General features: G+C 43.2%; 1 protein-coding gene across 2 annotated transcripts in view; it reads right to left on the bottom strand.

The window, feature by feature from the left end:
- Positions 1-15,859, bottom strand: part of col4a5 (collagen, type IV, alpha 5 (Alport syndrome)) — a 44,678-nt gene extending 28,819 nt beyond the window's left edge. Inside the window, exon 1 of one of the 2 annotated variants that reach the window (XM_031585580.2) lies at positions 15,568-15,859. In XM_031585580.2, the coding sequence (XP_031441440.1) occupies positions 15,568-15,657 (90 nt within the window). In that variant the 5' untranslated portion in view covers positions 15,658-15,859. The remainder of the gene's footprint in view (positions 1-15,567) is intronic. The other variant, XM_031585581.2, reaches the window with a different exon arrangement.
- Between the last annotated feature and the right edge of the window lie 480 nt (positions 15,860-16,339).

The raw sequence follows: 16,339 nt of genomic DNA on the forward strand, positions 1-16,339 counted from the left end.
TGGTTCAAAACTATTTCTGAGCATAGCCTTGAGTTTGCTTTGGCCTTTAATGTGTACTGCAACATACTCCATACTCCAAAACTAAAAGAAGCAGTCAACAGTAACACCATTCTCTCATTCTTCATCTGTCTAGCTCTCTTTCTCTCTCTCTTTGTCTTTTCCATCTTGTTGTATTTGGTCAGGCAGAATGTGCTGCTGCTTATCGCCTCAAGTGCAGCAGGTGAGTATGATGTCGAAGACGCCTGAGGTTGAGAAAGGAGCTGGAATGTTTACCTAGTACTGACCGTTGTTTATGTTTCATTGTAAACCCAATAAAGAAAAAAAGGCCACAGCATTCTCATCGTAATGAAAGAATGTGCGTGAGGGAGACAGCAATGCAGTGGACAGTGGAGAAGAGTGGGTCGCTCCAGACCTGCATGCAAACATACTTTGTGCAGTGGAGAAGAGTGGGTCGCTCCAGACCTGCATGCAAACATACTTTGTGCATCAAATTCACTATAAGAGAACACACATGGTGGGACTGAGAAGGTATGACTCGCAGGGAGAAACAAAACAAACGTACAAAGTGGAAGACAAGGAAGAAAAATGTTGAGGGTAACATTAGTGAAAAAACAATAAAGGCAATCGAGCCAGACAGGTCAGAACGTCCATGTCTGAATCTAAAGCCGGTTTGTTGTCATGGTCATGACCTCTCCGGTCAACCCTTACGAGCACACTTCCTCTTGCTGAGTGCCCCGACTGGCCTAAGCACCATCCCGAAATACCAGAGGCGTCACATTAACACCAGAAGGAGAGAAGTGGTTGGTTAGCTCACACTGACACACAGAAGTGCAATCTACTGGTCTGTGCATGGCTGAGTGACTGATGGGTCGGTCACTGATGCCTAGTATTCTATATTGACAATATAAACTGCAACCGCTTGAGCGACTGGTTCATCTCATTCAATAATACTACATTCAGGATTCAGTTTATATTCTATGTATGGTAGCTAAACACTGTATGGCAGCTACATTTAACAATAGATACAAATATATAGATAATTGGAGTAGTAACTTCCAATTGCTAGACTGTCTCTCTCTCTCTCTCTCTCTCTCTCTCTCTCTCTCTTTCACACGCACACACACACACACACACACACACACATGCCGGCAGGGTTCACCTTAGGGTCAAAGGTCGGGTAGTTGCCCTGTAGTCTTGTTCCTAAGGACTGGTGCACATTGAAGGTTAAGCCCACTGACAAGTGTGAGATGTGACGTGATGTGACGTGAGATAAGAGTGACACATCTGTTTTCTCTCACATCTCTGTTAGATGATTGACAGCCAGCGTGGCAAATAAACCTGACGTCCTGCAGGATGCCAACATAGCTGAGGCTATAGATTCACTCTATAGTCACTGGCCACACTGAGAACAGCTAAAAGAGATTAGCATTTAATGCTCATAGACTGAGACATGTTCTGTAGTCACTGGCCACACTGAGAACAGCTAAAAGAGATTAGCATTTAATGCCCATAGACTGAGACATGTTCGATGAGAACAGCTAAAAGAGATTAGCATTTAATGCCCATAGACTGAGACATGTTCGATGAGAACAGCTAAAAGAGATTAGCATTTAATGTTCATAGACTGAGACATGTTCTGTAGTCACTGGTTACACTGAGAACAGCTAAAAGAGATTAGCATTTAATGTTCATAGACTGAGACATGTTCTGTAGTCACTGGTTACACTTAGAACAGCTAAAAGAGATTCGCATTTAATGTTCATAGACTGAGACATGTTCTGTAGTCACTGGCCACACTTAGAACAGCTAAAAGAGATTAGCATTTAATGTTCATAGACTGAGACATGTTCTGTAGTCACTGGCCACACTGAGAACAGCTAAAAGAGATTAGCATTTAATGTTCATAGACTGAGACATGTTCAAAACCAAACCGATGAAGATCTGGCTAGGGATCAAAGCTACTCAACTTCTTGTCACTTTCTGTTTCAGAGAGAGCTTTCACTCTATAGATACACAATAGTCTTCAAAACGGGGCATGTAGGACAGGGCAGATCCTCAAAGTCTAACGAGCTGTCAAATTCCTTAAAACTGATTAGTACATTGATACCCTCACACTGTAAAACACTTTGTTATTACAAGTAACAGCTAGAGATTGAATAATTGATTTTGACAGCCTTCATCATTCTTCTTTACACAAGATTAAATCCCTTATAAACAAAGCCATGGATGTTGTTCCTGCAGTTTAGTCACAGAGGCATAAGCATGCAAGTCTCATTCCTCCCTGTTTTTGTGCGAGGGCGCAGGAGTGCCAACAGCTGCATGACATACTCCCCAACCCGTTCATTCCACCTAGGACATCAAGTGCCAGCAGTCCAAGAAGTAGCACATGAAGTGGTTCTGAATGTTTTGAGAGACATTCGTAACTAGCCATGTGGAGTAGGCTTCTATGGAAACCATTTTCAAACTAGAGATGAGAAAATGAGAATGTGATCCGCCACCTGAGGGAGGGGCAATACGTGTCATTTAAGGACAGGGCAGTGATTCTCTAACACCAATGATTCAATTACCTATAATGCAAAGGCACTAACAAGTAAGCTGTTGACTTTCAGCCTACCTTATAATGTTTCTTGAATGGACACAAACAAAAATCAGTGGAAATATAAGCTTTAATTAAGTCACAGGAGTGCTGATATCTTCATCTGACAATTACAGCTGCAACTAAGAATTTTGTTGTCGTCAAGTTTAGGCGAAAATTCAATTGTCAACTCCACATTGGGTTTCACTTCCTGGTCTGGCATGGAGCTAAACTGCACTTCTGGGCAAACACTTCTTCACCTGCCTGGTAGCAAAGCAGAGCCGCTGGGCAAACAACATTTCTTAACCACTCCACTAGAGACATATAACATCTCTCCATTCATTCTCAGGGGGGAAAGAAGACATTCAAAATGGCAGTTAAACGAGAAAGCCTATCAAAACGCTGCATTCAAGTGCGCTACACAGCATTAGTCCGGACCTGGTGGCGCTGCAGTGTGACAATGTGGTGATAACTGTCGAAGGAGAAGCAGCACAAAAAATGAGCTTAATAATAATAATAATAATAATAATAATAATAATAATTATAATAATAAAACTTAAGAAGAACAATATGTGATTGCTTGTGCAGTTAGTACTACATGGAAATATGACTCAGCCTTGCGAGAAGCTCGCTGTTACAAAGAGCCACCTTTGACCCAGCAAATGGAACTGGAGTTAAAATAGAATGATGCAAAATTAATTAGAAGAGTATTCATAAGGGCTTTCTCGCCAATAAAAAAAAAAAACAAGTTAACGTGACCCCATTTTGCACTCTGGTGCCTCGTTAGTGCTCTCTAGTGGTGCAGGTGAGTAATGCATTGTCTGTGCTCAGTGAACCGGAAGAAGGTAGTGGGCCATTGGAACGTCGGCTCCCAGGCTGTGTGTGCACACCCCTGGGCTGCTGATTAATGTGGTCTGCTGCAGTTGGCTCCCACCACCAGACACAGGCTATACCACAGTGCACTGGTGCAGCTAATCGAGTGAGTGAGGGGTCAGTGAGCTCAAGATATGTGCCTTCTACCAGCAACACACACACACACACACACACACACACACACACACACACACACACACACACACACACACACACACAGACACACACACACACACACACACACACACACACACACACACACACACACACACACACACACACACACACACACACACACACACACACACACACACACACACACACACACACACACACACACACACACACACACACACACACACACACACACACACACAATCTCTCCCTACTTCTCTCTCCCACACGCTCTGAAATCTTGACAGCATTCTAACAGCACGTATAAAATCTTCAAATGTGATTCATTCGTATGATCCATATATGCCTTAGTCTTCCTGCACAAGCAAATCAAATGTCCTCCAAGCACCAGACAAGGGCTTTAAGGGATCTTTTGTCCTCCGTGTCTTTATTGTCCCTGTGTCTGCCCTGTGCATGGGGCAGAACTCTGGGCTGTGCTGGGACCGTGGCAGGTGGCTTGTGTCTGCGTGTGAAGTGACTCAAGTTGGGCTGATTTAACAGAAGTAAGAGGAGACGGGGCTGAAGCAAACGGAAGGCGTTTGTGTTGAGGATTAGCCGGGCCCAGACAGGAATTCCCCCAGTGCCATCAAAGATGGGAAATTACAATACACACCTTCAACTGGTAGCACTCCAATCACCTCAGTACCATGAAGGTGGGTGGGCAACCCCATCTGTTTTCTTTCCACACCACTCTTTAATATATTTATGTCGTGAGGTGGCCAAAGGAGCTAACCATTTTTGTTTCTGCTTATTTATAATTTATATCCTTCAGACCATGTTGAGTGCCTGTTTTTATCAACTAGGAAATATTGCCAAAGTAAGGCCGGTCCTAGAATGGGCAGAACATTTCAAATCTTATCCACACATTGATGTCCATTAAATGCCGTGTTGTGATGCCATTCAATGCCGTATTTTCCTTATTCAATCAGTGCAAAATGCTGCTGCTAGGTGGAGTCAAATTCATATCAGATCAGATTCAGTCAGATTCTTATTAAAAAATCCTTTCCAAAAAACGTTCACCAAATTCACCAACAAGCGTGTTTGGCAAACAGTGGTGCCAAGTGCACCCACTTGCTCTCAGTGAGACTGAGTTAATTTGGGACACATGTACTAGTCCTGATCCAAGTCCAAGGTGAATGGCTATGTTCAAATGGCCGCCATGTCAATTAAGTTCTGACTGAGCTGCTGGAGCTGCCAGATGAGGCTGATGGTGCCAACTGGGCACATGGAACAGCCACTACGGGCGGAGCGGAGCGGATGCCAACTGGGCGCATGGAACAGCCACTACGGGCGGAGCGGCTGTCAAACTCTTGACAACTTACCAGCAACAAACACAGCGGAACAACACAAATCGTTTTTGCATACCTATAAAGTAGGCCAAACACAATCTAAATGAAAACGCCAATGAAACAGCACAGTATAATCTTTTTTTTTTTTACAATTTCCTTTGAATAGATGTATCTTCAAGATGCAGGTTTGATACAAACTAACTATGAGAAAAAAAATCAACCGCAAATCATATCTGTACTGTTTCAAATGCTTCCATTCATATGGTCTTCCCCTGAAGTACTAAGTTCAGTTTTATAAGCACACTGGTGAGGGAATGGAACAGAAAAACAGCAAATATGGTAAGATGTATAGCAAACGTTTGAGCATGCATGTGTGTGTGTGTGTGTGTGTGTGTGTGGGATTGCTTAGCAGGCAGTTCTTTATTCCTCTGCTCTGTGGGAAGGAAGATCCTTCTGGGAAACAAGGTGTGTGTGTGTGTGTGTGTGTGTGTGTGTGTGTGTGTGTGTGTGTGTGTGTGTGTGTGTGTGTGTGTGTCTATAAGTCTATAAGGGAGTCTCACCCCTTGAGATAAGACTTGTTATGTGGTGCTCAGGCCCTGTCCCTCCCATGGTCCAGACAGCTGTGGAGACCTTGACTGTCAGGGAAAACATTCCCCTTCACAGCACCAACGGCACTCGTTCTCAGAGGGGAACAAACAGGAGAGGAGACTCTTCTGAAATCTTCTCCTTCCCCCATGTCTCATGTCATTTAAACACAACTCTCTCACACACACACATACACACACACACACGCACGCACGCACGCACGCACGCACACACTCACACTCACACACACACACACACACACACACACACACAAACACACACACACACACACACACACACACACACAAACACACGCACGCACGCACGCACGCACACACTCACACTCACACACACACACACACACACACACAAACACAAACACACACACAAACACACACACACACACACACACACACACACACACACACACACACAAACACACACACACACACACACAACCTCACCTCCCTTTCCTGTCATGATCTTCAAGCAAATTGGCAGAATGACCTCGCTTGTGTTCACTGCTCACTGCTCAACACCCCACTGTTAATTGTTTATAAATCGTCCCCAATCAGACACTAATATATAAGCAATGTCAAACTATCCGAACTGCATCAGCACAGTGTCCATTTAGGGAAGCGTAGAGGGAGACGTCTGTTTACACAAATAAATGTTTTGTGATTGACCTGGACCAAACATATATCCATCTGCGTGAGTCGAGGGAGGTTTACTAAAAGACACACACGTAGTGTACTTCAAGTATTTATCCCAAACATCGATGAAAAAGCATCAGCTGAAATCCTGTTTATGCTCTTAAAGCATTTTTGACGGTGGTCAAAAGAATGTCACTGGGGACGTACTGAACCACTGCAGGCCCTGCCCTGTTTCTACCACTAGAGGGAGCAGCACTGTCAGAGGAGTGCAGCAACAGGCTGCAACTTGCTGCTGGCAGAGGTCAGGCAAAAGGAATGAATGAATCCTGGGTGAGAAAATACCATTCAGGAGATTCCTGGAAACCAAACGTGTCCAGTTTTAGCATATTCTTTCAGTGACATACCAGTAATCAGTAGATTAACAATATGTCTGTCCAAGTCCCTCTCCTTATTTTCTTTGATATAAAAGTCTTATTAGAAATTGTCTGAGACATGCTACATACACACACACACACACACACACACACACACACACACACAGACACACACAGACACACACACACACACACACACACAGACACACACACAGACACACACACACACACACACACACACACACACACAGACACACACACACACACACACACACACACACACACACACACACACACACACACAGACACACACACACACACACACACACACACACACACAGACACACACACACACACACACACACACACACACACACACACACACACACAGACACACACACACACACACACACACACACACACACACAGACACACACACACACAGACACACACACAGACACACACACACACAGACACACACACAGACACACACACACACACACAGACACACACACACACACACACACACACACACACACACACACACACACACACACACACACACACACACACACACACACACACACACACAGACACATTGAATGAAACACTTTGACAGGAGTGAGAGTGTGGTTGGTAAAAGGTCTCCTCACGGCTGTGATTTGGCCGCAGGCAGGAGGCAGGAGGCAGGAGGCAGGAGGCAGGAGGCAGGAGGCAGGAGGCAGGAGGCCTCTATTCCACCTGCTCCGTTTGCTGCCTTCCCTGACTGTCAAACTGTCAAATGGAACATTATGAAACCACTGCCTGCCATTCAGCCCTCTTGCTTTGAGTGAACTGACTGCTGATGTCCAACTGAACGGTTGAAATATATCAAAAGCGGAGCGATGACTAGCGGTGATGAGTCCAAGTGGGGTGGAGCCAAGATACCCCCACTCATGAGAGTGCTTCTTGTCCAATCAGAAGTGGTTTGACAGGACCTAACTGTCCAATCAGAAGTGGTTTGACAGGACCTAACTGTCCAATCAGAAGTGGTTTGACAGGACCTAACTGTTGTATAACATAAAATAACACACAAAGCAAAGACTCAATGTACCTCTAATCCTGGCTGGTTCTGAGGCAGGTATGTGGCTAAGCTGCTGAGAGTACCACACACAGCATGGAGCCATCAGAGAGAGCTTTGCCTTTGAAAAAAAGACTCTACCCTGCATTATGAAACTCTTGCCGATCCAACATGGAATAATCCCTATCAGTGCGCATTCCTGGAAATACGACCTCTACAACAGAGCCAGTCAAACAGTATATGGGTCATCCATCCACACAACACCGTGTGTTGGCCTTACATGTGAGCTCATCAAATCTACCGGCCAAAGATGTTCAGATGCACACACCTACACACACACACACACACACCCATCCAAACTGGGGCGGCCTATGACAAGTGACATTTCTCGCTGAGTAGAAAATGTCTGACTTGTGTTTAGAGGCACTCTCTTGCCCCACCCCCCTCAGGCATTACCATGGCGACCCACCTCAATATCTTTTGACTGGTGCCACACACAGTTTTAATGGGGCCACAGGAAAGTCACGGTTTACTTTAAACTGCTTATCTGACAGCAGATGCAGATGGAGAGCAATATATACTAATATATATACTATACCTAAATGTCCCTCTGGATTAATAAAGTATCTATCTATCTATCTATCTATCATATACTGTAGACCCATACTGTCCTTTAAATGTGAGTGAGAGACATAGAGAGACATACAAAGAGAGAGAGGGAAGAGAGACTCTGAGAGAGGAAGAAAGAAGGAGAGTAACAAAAAACAGAGAAGAGAGGACAGATTGACTTGACCAGTATGGTGGACGAGAAAAACACATTACAGTAAAAGAAAAAGAAAACAACTTATAGTTAAATGGCATTAGGATGAAAAGCAGTGGACTTACACTCCTCATTTTGAATTATATATCCCATAAGTTAATGGACACATTAAAAATGCCATTATGGTAGCCCAACACCTTTGGTAAAGGGATCCTTTTCATCCTTTAGACATCTCAGCAAGAAGATAGAAGTGGTTCTCTCTACCTAGTTGTATCCACTAAGGAGATGGACAAATCATTCTTAAAAAGGGCGCATGACTAATGTGCAGTGAAGACACATAGAGGAAGTTCCATACGACAGATGAATTCCTCTCTGTAATTTCATCCAAATGCCTCATAAATCCATGCCTGTTTTGAACACAGAGACAGAGGAAGTGGAACGCTGTGAGACAGACCTGAGAGCAGCGTTTATCTGGAGGATCTGTGTGCTGGTGTGCAGTTTGTCCCACGTGAGGGAGCAGATAGGAGAGGCTTCAGACATCTAGATCAAGGTCACCCTCTGTTCAACCCCCCCCCCCCCCCCCCCCCCACAGTCCTGCACTCCCTCTATCTATGTCTCCCCCTCGCTCGCTCGCTCGCTCTCTCCAAATCAAGAATCCAAAACAAGAAATGCCCTGTTTCCAGACCAGTGGATCTGCCCCTTTCTGTTGCTCAGTGAATTCACAACATAGTCTACAGAGAAAGAAAGGGATAATGGGAGGGAAGATGGACTGAAATGATGAGAATGTGGCAAATTATAGAGCAGATGAAACGAACTGTGAAACGAATAACTGAGATATAACCACTTCTTGCCACACATTTAAATGGGGGAGATGGACATAGCTAAAATACTTTTAAAGTAGAAAGTGAAAATGAAGAGGTCTTGACCCAAACTTCTGCAAGTGAACCACTTTCCTTCTGAGATGAGTACCCACTCATAACAGATGACTCTTACTCAAAACATGAAGGGCAATTGTACTGAAACTGTGGCCCCATTCACACCTGTCATTAAAATGTGTTTTTGGGGGCGATCGGGTTGCAATCGGAATGGTTGACCAAATCAAAAGTACAGGTGTGACCTCCCCCAAGGCGCATTGAGGATGGATTGATCTGTGATCCGATTGGCCACTCCGCCTCTGGAGGTGGTCAGGGGACACATTGTGACCTCATTGGACACAAATGTATATGCAATTGCATTATCAGTTCACAAACAACAACTACGTGGGCGAAAACACCTAGTCGTGTACTTCTTCCCCCGCTTCAAAACGCAAGCAAACTCAATAACGCAGCTTCATGGAGGGCTACTCTCTTCTTCTATTCGTCTTCTGTCTTTTTGTTTGTTGTTTTTTTGGACTCACGCAATTGAGAGGAGGATGTGACATGAGCTGGACACAGTGATCAGATCTCAATGAGGACACTGGAGACACATTAATACCAGGTGCAAATGTAATCACGCTTAAAATCATATCTAGAATCTGGAAACTGAACGCATTTTAATGCCAGGTGTAAATAGCCTATGTGCTTCCAGACATCTTCACCTCTATGCTGATACTCAAAGAGGGGCCTAGGGCCTGGGATCTGCATCAGAGAGGGGCCTAGGGCCTTGTATCTGCATCATAGAGGGGCCTAGGGATCTGCAGGCATAGAGGGGCCTAGGGCCTGGGATCTGCAGGCATGGGCATCCATCAGGAGCCAAACACAGACACAGCACACTACAAAGAAGGTGGTGTGTGTGTGTGTGTGTGTGTGTGTGTGTGTGTGTGTGTGTGTGTGTGTGTGTGTGTGTGTGTGTGTGTGTGTGTGTGTGTGTGTGTGTGTGTGTGTTTGGGGGGGCAGGTAATAACACATAGCTCTTGTCTGCCCTAAGATCAAAAGACAACCCCTCCCTTCCTTCTTTCTTTTGCACTTCGAGGGTCTCTCTTTCTGTCTGCCTCTTTCAGCTTCTCTCTCTTCTAGACGGTACAATGCAATCACATTCCTCTGACTGCAGTGGGTTGATAAGACCAGACCTAAGACCAGACGCAAGTGTACTGAGCTTCTTTTTCTTTTCTTTGGATTGAATCTAACCTTTCGCATGTCAGGAGCCAGGTCACTCTGCATGCATGTTGCATCAGTTACACAACATAAAGACATGCAAAAAATAGTTTAAAAGTTTAAAAGTGACACATTTGGTGACAGATTGGTATAATGTGTTTTGGACCCTTACACTATGGAACTATTTTCAGAATCTGTGCTTTGTGTTGATTGGTCGAGGCCAATGACAGATGAGTGCAAAAACAATTCACACTAATGCCATTAGATTTCCACTGTCACATCACTATTTCATGAACCACTACCTAGCACATGCAAATGGATACAATAGGCAGCCATTTTGAGACTTGGCTTAATAGCAAAAGAGGGCATAACTTAGCAAGTGTTTTTTAATATGTGTGTGCAATACCATGACACTACCAATACAAAATCAATACAGATTTATACTATTTATATATGACCTTCTCTGTTTTCAACAGCTATACCACATACGTATATAATTGATATATCCCCTTCCCTGTTCTCAATAGCACTGGTAATTTTAACCAATGGTAAATACACCAACTGACACATGAAGAGTTTGCCTCAGTGATGGTGGAACGGGAGGTTCAGTTGAGTTCGAGTGGATTGGTAAAAAGGCTGGGAAATGGGTCATTTCCTAACTAAACAAAGGATTAGGAAACTAATGGAAAGACTATGCTCCTGTTAACCCTAAATGACATTTCCACCCTATTTACACCTTGGTGTGAGGTTGAAGGCATCCGACTGTTTGTAAACCTCACTTCACATCCCAAATATGGCATCCCAGACTGGTGGTCCTACTGCTGCTTGTGTCTCTCAAGGCACTGCGCTTCTAGGAACGGGCCATGTTCAGTTAGGTTGTCATTCTGGTGATGACGTTTTAGTCCCAGCCCCATAAACATTTGAAGAAGAAGGAAGTGTTACATCCAAGTAGTGATTGGGTCTTGAACATATTTATTCTGAGATATCTATCTCAAGGTGAACACTGTGTGTGGTTGTGGGGTCAGCTAGGGGCTTGTTTACAGCAGACCTAAAAGTGATGACAGTAGCCACTCGACTGTAAACTGTGCACAGGTGAACCACAAGAGTCCTGTTTCGCTAAGGAAGACCAGTAGATAAACAGACCACAAGAGTCCTGTTTCGCTATGCAAGACCAGTAGATAAACAGACCACAAGAGTCCTGTTTCGCTAAGCAAGACCAGTAGATAAACAGAGAGAGCAGGATTATGAGTGTTTCTCCTTCAAAGATGACTTCAGGGAGAACTATTTCACCATCTCTTCTCAGAGGTTGTACTTCTATGGTACATCAGAACTACAGTTTTTAAGGTTGTACAGAGCAACCCGATAACTGGGGCCAGGGCAAAGGCATGGCGGGCGAAAGGGATTGATCCGTGGAGAGTGGTCCGAAGCAAAAGCAGTTGTGTGTATCAAACACACATACTGTATGTGCTGGGTTTGAGTTAGGTTACAATATTTAATTTGACCATATTCTGTCACCCATGGCTTTCAAAATAACATGCTCAATATTTTGATACCAGTGCTGTCACTTTGGATAAATGAATATAAATAAATGTAAATACACTTACAATCTACAGGTGGTTAAACTGGTTGTGTATATTTTCACTGGGATTGAACCGATCTCCAATCAGGTCTAATGGTGCACTGGTCATGATTTAAATTTGTTCTAAATCTGAAGAAATTGAAAGAAGTCTACATTTTCACTAAAAGACATGGTGAAAATAGTCATGTCCCCAAGATTCTGAGACAGTTTGTAGCCCCGCCAATCCTAATTTCAGATGAACTGCTGAGGAAAAGCCATTCAGAACATCTCTGGTTCCTGTATCATGGGTGTGTAACTGGGTTGAGACCGCACCAAAACCCATTCAGAACATCTCTGGTCCCTGTATCATGGGTGTGTAACTGGGTTGAGACCGCACCAACACAGGTGACTTACAATCTTTTTTATTTCGATCGAATAATCTCTGTTTGATACAAACTAGTAATTGGGCAAATTTCACATTGCACTAATAAGTCATAACTCATTGCTTGTTCTTTTATCAAGAACCACCCATGCCAAGATGCCCGGAAACATTGCATGCGTGTTATGGAAACAAAGCAGAGAGCGTTATTAAACTGGGACCATCCGGAAAAAAAAAAAAAAACCCTAGAAAAAGGTGTCCCGTGGCAATAGCACTAAGAGCCTGGAGAGCTGTTTTGAGAAATGCTTGTCGCTCGGCTGCTCATGAAAAGGCACGTGATGCCTCACCGCCGGCAGGTGAGATAACATTGGAATGTGTGGTGTCCCCGCTGGAGCCGACTGCAGCCGGGCGATTGGCCCACTCAACCCCCACATTGCAGTCTGGATGTTTCTCCCGGCGTGTTATGGCTATGCTCACAGATGTGTGATACTCTGACTGATGCATGACTGGCAGGGGTGAATGGGGGCTGATGGGACAGGGACAGGGACCCGCCCCACTCGAACTCCGGGTTCAGGCCCATTAGGAATTTTTGTGCATAGCTGAACATTTGACCATATACAAAGGAGAATAAACACACGCACACACACACACACACACACACACATACATACTGAAACACACACACACACACACACACACACACACACACACACATCCCACATGGGACCAGAGAGGGGTATCAGATAAGTTCAAAGGAGATCATGATGATATGTATTACAGGTAAACCTTCTCAGGCACCAAAACCTAGATTTTTTTTTATCAACAACCACTTAAAAAATGCAATTAATGCAAGAAAGTGTCTGTAATGGAAAAAAAAAACATTTACCATCAAACATCAAACTACAAATTGTTCATAATACATAATACGCAGAAGTAGTAAAAAAAAAGAATATAAATAAAAGAACATCCTAACATCCAACGAGCCATTTTCTTTCTGAATCTCAGTCAGACATTCTTTCACATCACCTCATACCACTAGAGGGAGCCATTCTGGGAATAATCAACTGCGCAGTCCTCAAGTAGAGTTTTGCGGAATCTGGTTTTCTTTAAAAGGAACAGAGCACTGTCCACAGCACACAACTGACTGAAGACATTGCAGTTTAGACACATATACAATCACAAGCACATCAAAGCTAATATATGTGACTCTATTCACATTCAACAGCCCTTTAAGTAACTCAACTCAAGCACAATAAGTGCTTCTGAAATAGGCCCTTAACGCCATCATATGCCATTTCCAGAATAGAAGGGGAGCCAGGGCTGAGATATTAAAAGCACACGGATGGGGTTTCTAATGGAGCTTAATTATCAACTGCCTACAGAGTCTCCACTGAGGGGTGAGACAGAGTACATGAAGTTGAGGAAAGACCAAGAATGCTATTGCTCTTCAACCTTATATAGAACTCTAATGATCTGAATACATCTCCCCTTGTTTTTAACCATGCTGGATTTTTATATGAGTCTTTTATTAGACAGACAGTCAAGAAGCAATAAAAGCCGCTTTTCTAACTGTTCTGTTACATGGTGGCGATTACATTGATTTGTATTACTTACAACAACAGCATTATAGACCCTTTAACCGTTCACTCCATATCAAGGCCCTGCTGAGCCGCACTGTACTATAAATCTATGAATGAGCTCCCATTCACGTCAGCTGGACATGGCGTTATATGGGTGGGAATGTATGTGCTCACTGCAGGATAACGCTGGGAGGGAATAGAGACCACGCAACCCAGTCTGTTGGGTCTGGCACTGGACACGACGGAGAATGGACCTGCAGAATTCAAATACATTCCCGAGACCAATCAATAGGGCTAAAATGCACTTCCCAGACAGTGTTGCAACTGGGCAAATAAAGAGGAGAATTCTGTGAAACATGGACAGATCATACAGTAGACCTCTCTAGAGAAGCGAGGAATGGGTTGTGGTTTTATAATAGTCCGTATAGAATGAAATCAAAATGGCATAATATGATCATCTGGTCCTCAATTCTTTCTTCATTTCGGTCACTCTCACTTTTGAACACAGAGGATGTTGGGCAGGTAGGTGAGTGGCTATGCATGTGTGAGGGTATGGGAAGGTATGAGATAAGGTATCTAGGACTAGTTTGCTAGTGGTGTTTATGTTGTCACTGAATTGTGTTATATGTTCACTACACACATACTCTGTGTTTCAATTAAAATAGGAAGTGTTGAGCTTAAATACAAATCCTCAGGGGATTTAACCATGTGTCTTGATATCACTTATTTTTAATTACAAATGAGGCGTGCATTTTGAGGAGTCATTGTAGGCATACTAGCAGCAAACACTTGACAATGAAAAGCCCATCAAGAACAGTAACAGGCTATAACTGACGAGGGCAAACTGCATTATCTGGTGAAAACTCCTTTTATTTTACACTACTGCCCCCTTCTTTTCTTTGACTTTTTCTTTTCTTTTACACCTGTAGTCACGTGTTTGCTGACAAATATATATGTCTAACACTTCAGCCGCCTTTGCTTTAAAAATATGTATTGTTGCCCCGTGATCAATCAATCAATTATTGAATATACGCTTGTATGTGTATAACTATAACTATAACTTCGCCGGTCTATCAACAAAAGAGTGTTATGTCAACGGGCATTGCGAAGCATTACACTGGACGGTCCTCAATGCATTGTGTCCTATAAATCAACAGAAAACTTAACCAATGTTTGGTGACAAATGTAAAGTTTTTAAAAGAGGACGGTTGACATGTTACTACAAGTTCGTCCCATTAGTTCAGACTTTGAAAAAATGTGATGCGCGCTGGCTTGAGTCTTCCCAACTTCTGTTTAACCAGCTAGCGCGCATACTCACAAATGCATGGAGACCAATCGCATGCATTTCATTTTGAAATTATATTTCAGCATCCTGTTTAACATGAGCATTGTTAACTTGCGTTTGAACATTCTAAAATAAATGCAGAAATCTCATTTCAGGTATTAATTCACTCAACAACCTGCAGACTAATTTGTAGCCCTATTCAAAACCACCTATACCCTATTTCTTAACGCAATCCAACAAAAAACAGTGAACATTGGCTCGTCGTCTACGAGCAGAAAACACTTGTTGAACAGACTGTAAAAGAATAATCGCAATAATAGATTTGAACATATTGAGTTTGTTGTACTCACCGCTGATTCTGAATCCTGAACCCATAAGCAAAGGGTTATGAACAGCAGACCGACAGCGAGGTTTTGCAGAATCTTAAAGTTTTTACTCATTTTCACTGAAGAATCAGCCTGCTTATTGTTAATAAGTATAACCTGTCATATTCTTCAAAGATCTTAAGAATGAACCGAAATTTTTCAAATTGTATTCTAATAGACGGATTCTGCAAGCTGTCCAACGCTGGGACCGCTCACTTCTGCAACCTTAACCTAACTTTTTCTGTCTCGATTTAACCTGCTGCCTGAACTACTTTGTATTCATCCGCCACTGGGTGGGATAGTCCCACAAATAAACGACCTCATGCATTCTTTCGAACGGCGTTTGCTTTAATCACGTTACCGTATGCATTGAATATTAACAGTGTTTCTTGAGTTTTTGGAAGGTCCAGCATTCTGATCTTAAGTCTATACGTTAAGTCTATACGTTTACTTTAGATGCTGTTGTCACAGGTGTATAACACATTCAATTAAAATAACCTACCCCAAAAGCAACCACTCCCTTTGCAGTAGTGAAAGTCTTTAGATTACTTACATCTAAATGACCGTTGAAAGACCTAAGTAGATATTTGAACACTATTATAGAAACTGATGACACTTATAGGTTTTATGTTCCAACTCGACCAAAACCAAATGGATGATAGCTGAAATTTAGGAAGGCTGTCATATTTAGCAGTTATAACCTATAACTTAGCAATTAGTTATAGGCCTATATCAAGATGTATACCATGCAAAGACA

Source organism: Clupea harengus, chromosome 18 (assembly GCF_900700415.2).
Source record: "Clupea harengus chromosome 18, Ch_v2.0.2, whole genome shotgun sequence".
In the NCBI taxonomy this organism is placed as follows: domain Eukaryota; kingdom Metazoa; phylum Chordata; class Actinopteri; order Clupeiformes; family Clupeidae; genus Clupea; species Clupea harengus.